Source organism: Nicotiana attenuata, chromosome 2, assembly GCF_001879085.1.
Source record: "Nicotiana attenuata strain UT chromosome 2, NIATTr2, whole genome shotgun sequence".
In the NCBI taxonomy this organism is placed as follows: Eukaryota; Viridiplantae; Streptophyta; class Magnoliopsida; order Solanales; family Solanaceae; genus Nicotiana; species Nicotiana attenuata.
The window spans coordinates 93,775,963-93,784,985 of NC_031990.1; the positions used below are offsets into that span (position 1 = coordinate 93,775,963).

Consider the following 9,023-nt stretch of genomic DNA (forward strand, 5'->3'; position numbering starts at 1 on the left):
TTTGTCTAATAGGAGCAAGAATTTCAGAAACATTTGGAACAGTTCGTTTCGGACCCCCCCCTACCCCCCCCCCCCCCCGGCCCTCTTAAGAGATAGCTTTATTAATTTTTTTGATGATTGATAATTTCCGAGGGCTAGTTGGCGCACGGTTTTAACTCGGTAGATAATGGATTCGCCCTTCTACTATGTTTCACTTAAAACAATTTCTGGTTTCGCTACTGGTATGAGGTAAGAAAGGAGCTGGATTCTGGAGGGAAATATCCAACGCCTTAGCTGTTTGAACATGTCAAACATACGAGTAAACTAAACGGGAAACCAAAAAAAAAAAAAAAAACCCAGTGCAATCCCACACAGTGGGGGTCTGGGGAGGGTAGTGTATATGCAAACCTTACCCCTACCTTATGAAGGAAGAGAGGCTGTTTTCGATAGACCCTCGACTCAAACAATGAAAAAGATGCAATAAACGAACAATAATAATGGCAAGTAAATAAGATAACTGAAACAAATAGCACAACATGTAATAGCAAAGGAATTAGGAATACGAAGCTACAAGAGAAGTGCGAAAACTACTGGTAATAGTGCCACATCGTCTAACAACAAGGAATTCTGAGTAAGAGAATACAAGACTAGTACCACAACTACTAGTACGACTAGAAGAGACTCTCGACTACCTGTCAACCCACAACCCTAATCCTCGACCTTCACACCTCCCTATCGAGGATCATGTCCTCGGTAAGCTGAAGTAGTGCCATGCCCTGTCTAATCACCTCTCCCTAGTACTTTCTACGCCTCCCTCTACCTCTTCTCTGCCCCGCTATGATCAACCTCTCGCATCTTCTCAACCTAAGAATATACATTGAGAGAATTTGGTGAAGAGTTGAGGTGGTTTTGGTTGGAATTTCAGATTGAAACTCGAAGAAGAAGACTTAAATAAATTGTATATATTTTGTATGGTGGGTGTAGAAACGGCATACAAAATATATACAACTAACATAGTTACATACAAAATTTCATATAAATTATAATTTTTGACCGGATATTATACAAAAAAACTATATTAAAGTTGTAGATAAATGGTACATTTTGACCGAATTTGTATTTGTAAAAAAATTTAGTATCTTTTTGTAAATAGAAAAACTTAGATAAACTGGATAAATAAATTTAAAATCTCGTATATATGCGAAAAAGTCCCACGACTTTTGTGAGATGTCTACCTTACCATTGGCAGAAAGCCTTATTGATGTGGTTTGACTCTTTGTTTACATTTACAGATCAATTAATAAACTCATAAATAAATCCCTTCGTCTATGTGCATAAAAGTCAGAATATGAATTATTAAAAGGAATGGCATTGTATTGAAAGCGTAAAACTAATGATTTTCATTTTTGTGGGATTACTACTTGCTCCTATTTGAACATCAAAACTAATTAAAAGGAGCGTATTTGTACTCATCTTTTATTCTATTATTATGGATTATCTTAATTGTTCTTCATTTATTATTGAAAACCTATCTCCCAAATCTCAAGTATTATCGTTTACGACCTACATGATACATCACAAAAATTTTGGTTTGTGATTTGAAGGAAAAAAGAGAGTATGAACTAATTGTAGTTAATTACTATTTAATCACTAACTCAGCTAATATTATGTTGATGTAAAAATTTCGGTGCACTCATTCATTAACAAAATAATAATTTACTTATTTAAAAGTTTAAACACTCTTAGTAAAATTCATAGCTACGCCATTGCAAGTAGGTTTATATTGCTGAAGTGTAAGTTCAGAAGAATATGAATTTAAGTGGGCGTTTGGACATAAGAATTATAAAATTCCAAAAAGAAGTAAAAAAAAATTCAAGTGAAAATGATATTTGAAAATTAGAGTTGTGTTTGGACATGAATATAATAATTTTGGGTTGTTTTTGAAGTTTTATGAGTGATCTAAGTGAAAATTTTGAAAAACAGCTTTTTGGAGTTTTTCAAATTTTCGAAAAATTCCAAAATCCATCTTCAAGTGAAATTTTGAAATTTTATGACCAAACACTGATTTCGAAAAAAAGTAAAAAACTTCTTATGTCCAAACGGGCTCTAAGTATACACTCTATTATTTTCTAATTGAGGTTTTTTCCTATCTATACCATATATGAAACCTTATTACCAGAAATGTGCATATTTTCATTATTACCCGCTATGTTTATATTTTTCCTACAAAATTTATACCATTCATTAAATACCCATATTAAGAGCTGATTCCTTCCAAATTAGGCGCCTACAAATCTGGAACAAATATTTGAATAACTTATTCCTTTCAAATTAGGTGCCTACAAATTTGGGACTAAAATATTTTTTCATATTCACATCAAATTCATCCCCACTACTAACTGAAAATTCAGCAAAAAAATCTCTGCGTCCATCTCCAAATCAGGTATCAACTCTCCGTCATTGATCCGAACAAAAAGGTCATCAAAAATCAATACTGTCGAGCAAATGCTGAGTTTGATGCTGATTTTCTCTGATTTTTGGGGCTGTTTTCGCTGGATTTTTGTTGCGTTTGATGATTTTCATGGGTTTTTCCATGGCTGAAGTTGGACTTAATTTTTAAGGAGCCCAGAATCAATCTATTCTCATCAAGAGAGGAGAACGAGAACAAGAACATTCTTCATGATATTTGATATTGATACAGGAGAAGGCACTGTGAGTTGAGGCATTGGTACATACAGTTATACACTACCACTGACCTCTATATCTACTACAGAAAACGCTTACCCTTTTGGGAAAGATAATGCCTTTTTCCTCTAAAACCATAAAACAAAAGAAAGGAAAAAGTATATCTAATTTCCAGGGCGAAAGAATACAATCATAATGAAATTCAAGCATCTTACTGACCACAAAATTTTTGTATGACAAATATAAAATTATTTTGGACTTCTCTTCTCAAAACTTCATTCTCCCCATGATAATAACACCAACATCCCGTAAGAAGACTGCACATCTGCGTAATGATTTAAGTATTTATAGAGCAATATTGTTTTAAGGGTATCTACAAATTACTACATTTATACTACAATTAAACTGCAATTTATGTTGAAAAAAAATGTTGACTACAAAATTTTCTCCTCATCTACAAATTTTCTACAAATAAACTACAAATCAGTTTACGTATGTATAAAGCAGTATTGTTTTGAAGGGTATCTACAAAATTACTACATTTATACTACAATTAAACTACAATCTATGTTGGAAAAAAATGTTGACTACAAAATTTTCTCTTCATCTACAAAATTTCTACAAAACATCTGCAAATAAACTTCAAATTAGTTTAAGTATTGTATAAAGCAGTATTGTTTTTAAGGGTATCTACAAAACTACTACATTTATACTACAATTAAACTACAATCTATATTGAAAAACTATGAGTCGTATCTGCAATTGCATGGGAAGATTTGCCCTGCTTTTTTTTGTGGTTTTGCTGATAAAACACCCATATTGTTATAAAATTCACCAAAGAATGGTACTTGTTTTAGCAGCAAAACAGTGTTAAACCGTTTGCTATACTTATTTTCATTTTTGACCTTTCCAAAATACATAATGGCTCTCCGTTATCTTTTAAACTGTTGAGTATTCATCAGTGATGTGAAAAAGCAGAACACAATCGATGTGGAATTTTGTTTGGTTACAGAAGAGGGAAAATGGTAAAAAGAATGTGGGATATGGGTAAAAACGTGGGTGGGGGGTGAGGGGTAAGGAGAGAGAAACGTGGGATATATGGATACCTTTAATTAAGGAGTAAAAACTGCCCATTAATTAGATATGGATACCTTTAATTAAGGAGTAAAAACAGCCCATTAATTAGACCCTTAATTAAGTATGGTATAGGATTGGTAATTTGGTATACTAAGTGTAATTTACTCAAACCTTAAACATGTAGGGTAAAAAGATTTCCTATGTGGTATAGGAATATAAAAATTCCTTTCTAATTTGTTTAGCATGCCACCTGCTTTTATGTAAAAGGTCTCATTATAGCAATTTAGCAATTCGAGACTACTTTTTTATTGGTCAAATACCTACCCTGTGTCCTAAATTTTGTTCAAAGTAAAATGATAAGGTTTTACTAATATCAATTTGTACTCTTGAAAAAGAAATATTTCGGGATATATAATATACTTTTTCGGCTATTATTTTGAGCGTGATTATACATTGTTATTTTTCCAAACATTTCGTGCATAATGATCTATATGCTGGCTGTTTGTATAGCAATGGGCCAAAAGGTGAACATAAAGTAGCATATCCTAGTAGCTCCTTGCCTCCTTGTTCGCTATATTTGCATAATTCATAGTACAATTATTATCAATCCCATGTGCAATTTCATATATGTTCTTTGCTCCTCTTTAAATTAATTGAACTAGTTGACATTGACTTTATCAACATCTATTCAATTGATTCACAATAGCTAAATTATTTTTGTAGTGATGGGAAATCTATTGCATTTTTTATTCTTAATTCAAAATTTAGCTTATCATTACACCTTTTTTTTTTTTTTTGGGTTTACAATCACTATAGTTTTTCACATAGACAAAATTATCCTTTTCTGTTAATTATAACAAAATTGTGGATCTCAAAAAGTTGAAGTCGCTTATACGAAGCTTCACTAATGTATTGTTCCATTTGAACTCATTAATCTCAAGTGCGTACCTAGGTGAGCATATCCCAATAATATATTTTGTATTGTGAGAATTTATCATAAATTAGTAAAATATTCCACAGTGAAAATAAACATGGGAATTAAAATTGAAAAAATAGGAGACTCACCGCCCCAACCAAGAAAATGGTTACGTTCACTATGTTCCTCTTATTTCCGACATGCTATGGTGCCCCGAGAATGTCTTTCAAAGATCTTCGATCAGAACCTTCGCATTGACTCTCTTTGCTAACACCCAACACTATCAGAGGCGGATCCAAGAATTAATGCTTATGGATTCCTGTAACGACCTCGAGTAAATTTTTAAGTAGTAACTGGATTCGCATTCAAACATTTATTGATATTTAGTAATTTTTTCAAACACATTTATACTGTTTAGACAAAACCTACTGGATTTACGTGAATCGTAGGTCGGGAGGTGGATCCGCCCCCAAACACCATAACCCTAATCCTCTTTTACATGAGTTTGAGTTGACACCGTGAACAAGCTCAAACACACGAAGTCAACTATACTGGGAAAAAATAAAAAAGGTAAATACAGACTCGGGTGGAATAAGTCGTCCAAAAGTGCGAGAGTCAAGTTGCAAGTTGGCTTCCAGATTCTTGAAAAGTAAGGAAACGCAGCCGCCACAGTGTTTCTATCAATTTTTGACACGTAAGGACCACTAGTTGTGTGAACGTAAATGTAATTTCACCCATCACGTGTGTACAGATGTTGATGGATAGACATAAGAGTGACAAACGGACGGGTCGGATCGGATATAGTTCGGGTCGAAAATAGGTAATGAATAAACGAATAAAGTATACGGCCCGATCCATATTTAATACGGATAAAAAATGGGTTAATAGGCGGATAATATGGGTAACCATATTATCCATGACTTCTTGCATATGATCACTTTTGGGAGAATTCTTAGTCTCCCTAACTTGAGGAACCCCTAATTGAGGCTTTACAAATGTAAAAGTTAGACCCATTGGTTATCCATTTTCTATATGGATAATATGGTTCTTATCCATATTTGATCTGTTTAAAAAGTTCATCATCCAACATATTCTTAATGGATAATATGGGTGGTTAACTGTTTTTTTAAATTATTTTGCCACCCCTAGATAGAACAAAAGGACGATGCACAAAGTATTCGCCAAAGGACTATACTTCTAAGAGTGTGATTAGAGGCGGAGCCAGAATTTGAAGCTTGTAGATTCTGAGTTCTATTTCGTTTATGTTACTGAGTTGTAAATTAATACTCCATCCGATCCACTTTAAGTAATTTTTTGCCCTTTTTTTTGTAGTTCATAATATTTTTTTCAAATATCAAGAAAAAATTAACTTCTTTTCCCCAAAGTTGCCCTTGGAGTAAAGAGTCTAGGAGTATTTGTTGTGTTTTCAATAACAAATTAATGTTAGTATAGTCAATTATATTGTTAATTAATGCTAAAAGGTGAATTTCTTAATATGGGTAAAAACAGCCAAAAAATCACTTAAAGTGAACCGGATGGAGTAATTTATACATATTCAATGAGACAAAATAATGGTTTAGATCAACGTTACTAGGTTTTGCCGAACCTGCATGTCCTATGCTATTTTTTTTCCTCAGTGTGATGTATGTAGATAGCCCACTCTAATACAAATATTAGTAGCTACTTTTACGGCTCGAACTCGTGAACTATATGTCACCCGGAGACAAGTTGATCGCTACTTATATAACTTAACTTAAATCCAAATAATAATACTCTCTCCGGTCCAAAATAAGTGATTTTTGGCCCTTTTTTTGTGGTCCAAAATAAGTGATTTTCCAGATTTCAAGAATGAATTAATTATTTTTTTCCTACATTGCCCTTGGAGTAAATAGTGTTGGAGTATGTGTTAGGAGTGTTTATGTGAAGAGATAGTAAAGGTTAATATGGTCAATTTCATAGCTAATTAATGTTAAAAAAGGTGGATTTCTTAATCTGTGTGAAAATAACTAAAAAATCACTTATTTTGGACCGGAGGGAGTATTATGTTCACCCGAACCCCTTTCACCAAAAAATTATACTGGATATATAAGGCAAAATCTGTTTTGGACCTCTTTAAATTATATTTTGAATCCTCTTAACATAGTTGAAAAGCATAGTTCATTGGTTAAGGGATTCAAAAATTTTATAAGGTCAATAATTCAATTATTCTAATTTTTTTTCTTTTTTGAACCTCTTAGCGAAATTTCTGCCTTCGCTATTGCTTGAGACGACTCTTAGCTACAGCGACCAGGTGTTCATTAACAATAAGACCTTTTCAGCTTCTTGGAAGCCGTCGTTAACGCGTCCCCATTTATAACTCAACTGGTAATTTGACTCTTTCTTCCTTCTTTCTTTAATTCTTCCTCCAAATATTTTTTCTATATATACCTCTATTTCTCTCATATATTTTCCTCATAAAAAAAGTTTAAATTTGCTGCTGCGGAAGTTAATTAATTATCTGAAAAATACGTAATTGCATAGCTTCCGCTGCAGCTTTTAATTAATTTCCTATTGATATTTTAAATTTTTTTCGCTTCGATTCTTAGCTCAATAACAATGGCTCGTTTTTTCTCCAACTCCAAGATTGTTTCTGCTTTTATTGTAGACTCTGTTTCTGCAGCTATTAATAGGTAAAATTTCCATGCTTTTTTCCACTTTTTTTTTTTCTTGAAAGAAAATAAAAGAAGGGATTTTAATTTTTGGGTCATTATATTTTAAAACAATAGGATAAAAAATAATTCTTTATTGTATGAAATATTTTAATTTTACCTGTTATTTGTATCCTTGTCGTTAGTTGTATTTGCCCTTGATCTTAATGAGGCTCAAACCTAAAGTATAATTAAAGGTTGTTTTAAATTATAGCTAAAAGTAAATAAGTAAATTTAAATTTATTTTTTCCCATTATCTTGTTCATGCTAGAGTGCCCTCAAAGTTAAGAAAGAACACAAAATAATTTGCCAACGAAAAGTGCATAAATGTCCCCAAATTATAATGAAGAATAAAATTAAGATATTTTATATATTTTAGGAAAAAAGTAAATTTAAAACTTTTATACTCCCTATGTTCCAGTTTATGTGAACCTATTTCCTTTTTGGTCCATTCAAAAAAGAATGACCCCTTTCTAAATTAGGAAACAATTTAGCTTACACTTCCTATTATACCATTAATGAGAAGTTTTTATAACTACATAAATACTCTGGACCCCTTTTTGACCTGTGTAGGACCACAAATTCCAAAAGTATTCATTTTTTCTTAAACTCCGCGCCAGTCAAATATGTTCACATAAATTGAAACGGAGGGAGTACTATTTTTTGGTGTAGAGGTGGCACCTCCTTTTATACTATTTTCTGAACATATAATGATGTATATTCACCCTAGCGGCAGAGCCGCCTTATGTTAGGGAAATCAATTGACATCTCCTTCGCTGAAAAATTATATTACTGTTTAGCTAGGTCAATGCATATATACTATATGTTGATTTTTCTTATTTTTTCGTGTTTTTTTTTATATATATTTTTGGTATCCCTTAATAAAATTTTTGGCTCTACCTCTGATTTATCATATTTAAATTCTGAATCCGTCTTTGATCGTACAGGCGCGGATATGCAGCTGCATCACAAGGTGTAGTAAGAGGAGGGGTTGTGAGAAGCAATGTGATGATGAAGAAAGGTGTAGAGGAATCAAACAAGACAACATCATGGGTACCAGATCCTGTTACAGGTTATTACAGGCCTGAGACTCATGCTAATAAGGAAATTGATGCTGCTGAGCTGAGAAAGATGCTCTTGAAACACAAACCTAGCCAACATTGAAAAAAAAACATAGATAAAAAATTGTGCCTTTGTGTGTAGGTGGCGGGTTCGGGATTTAAATATTTAACTTTTATGTTCTCGTCATTGAACTCATTGTATTATTAGAATTATGAGTTCAGAGAATGTAATAATAGTGAAAATTTTAGTAATTTTTCACATATATATTTATATTCCATATAAAAAATTCTGGTTCAGTTGAATCTGTTGAACCTGTCATGCATTCGACTTTGTTGATAGGCGGAAGTGAATTTAAAATTTAAACATTCGTCCAACCTTTATGTTCTCACCGCGAATTCGTTACACTTTTGTAATTATGTATTTAGAATGTAATATTTCATTATTAGTCTTAGTAATTTCTGGCATATCTATTTTTACTTTGCGTAAAAATATTGGATTCAGTTGGACCGATTAAAACATGTATTGCATCCGCCTCTGCCTAAGGCATTTGGTTACACTACAATCATTAATACAGAATAGTACTCTTTATTTTCAGAGTATCTTATCGGGTCGTTATC

At 32.6% G+C, this 9,023-nt stretch overlaps 1 protein-coding gene across 1 annotated transcript; it reads left to right on the forward strand.

Annotated features, from left to right (window-relative positions):
• On the forward strand, window positions 7,043-8,857 carry LOC109215281 (protein SENESCENCE-ASSOCIATED GENE 21, mitochondrial-like). Its single transcript, XM_019379317.1, has 2 exons — window positions 7,043-7,326; window positions 8,292-8,857. The coding sequence occupies exons 1-2, from the start codon at window positions 7,253-7,255 to the stop codon at window positions 8,506-8,508; spliced, it is 291 nt and encodes a 96-aa protein (XP_019234862.1). The 5' UTR covers window positions 7,043-7,252; the 3' UTR covers window positions 8,509-8,857.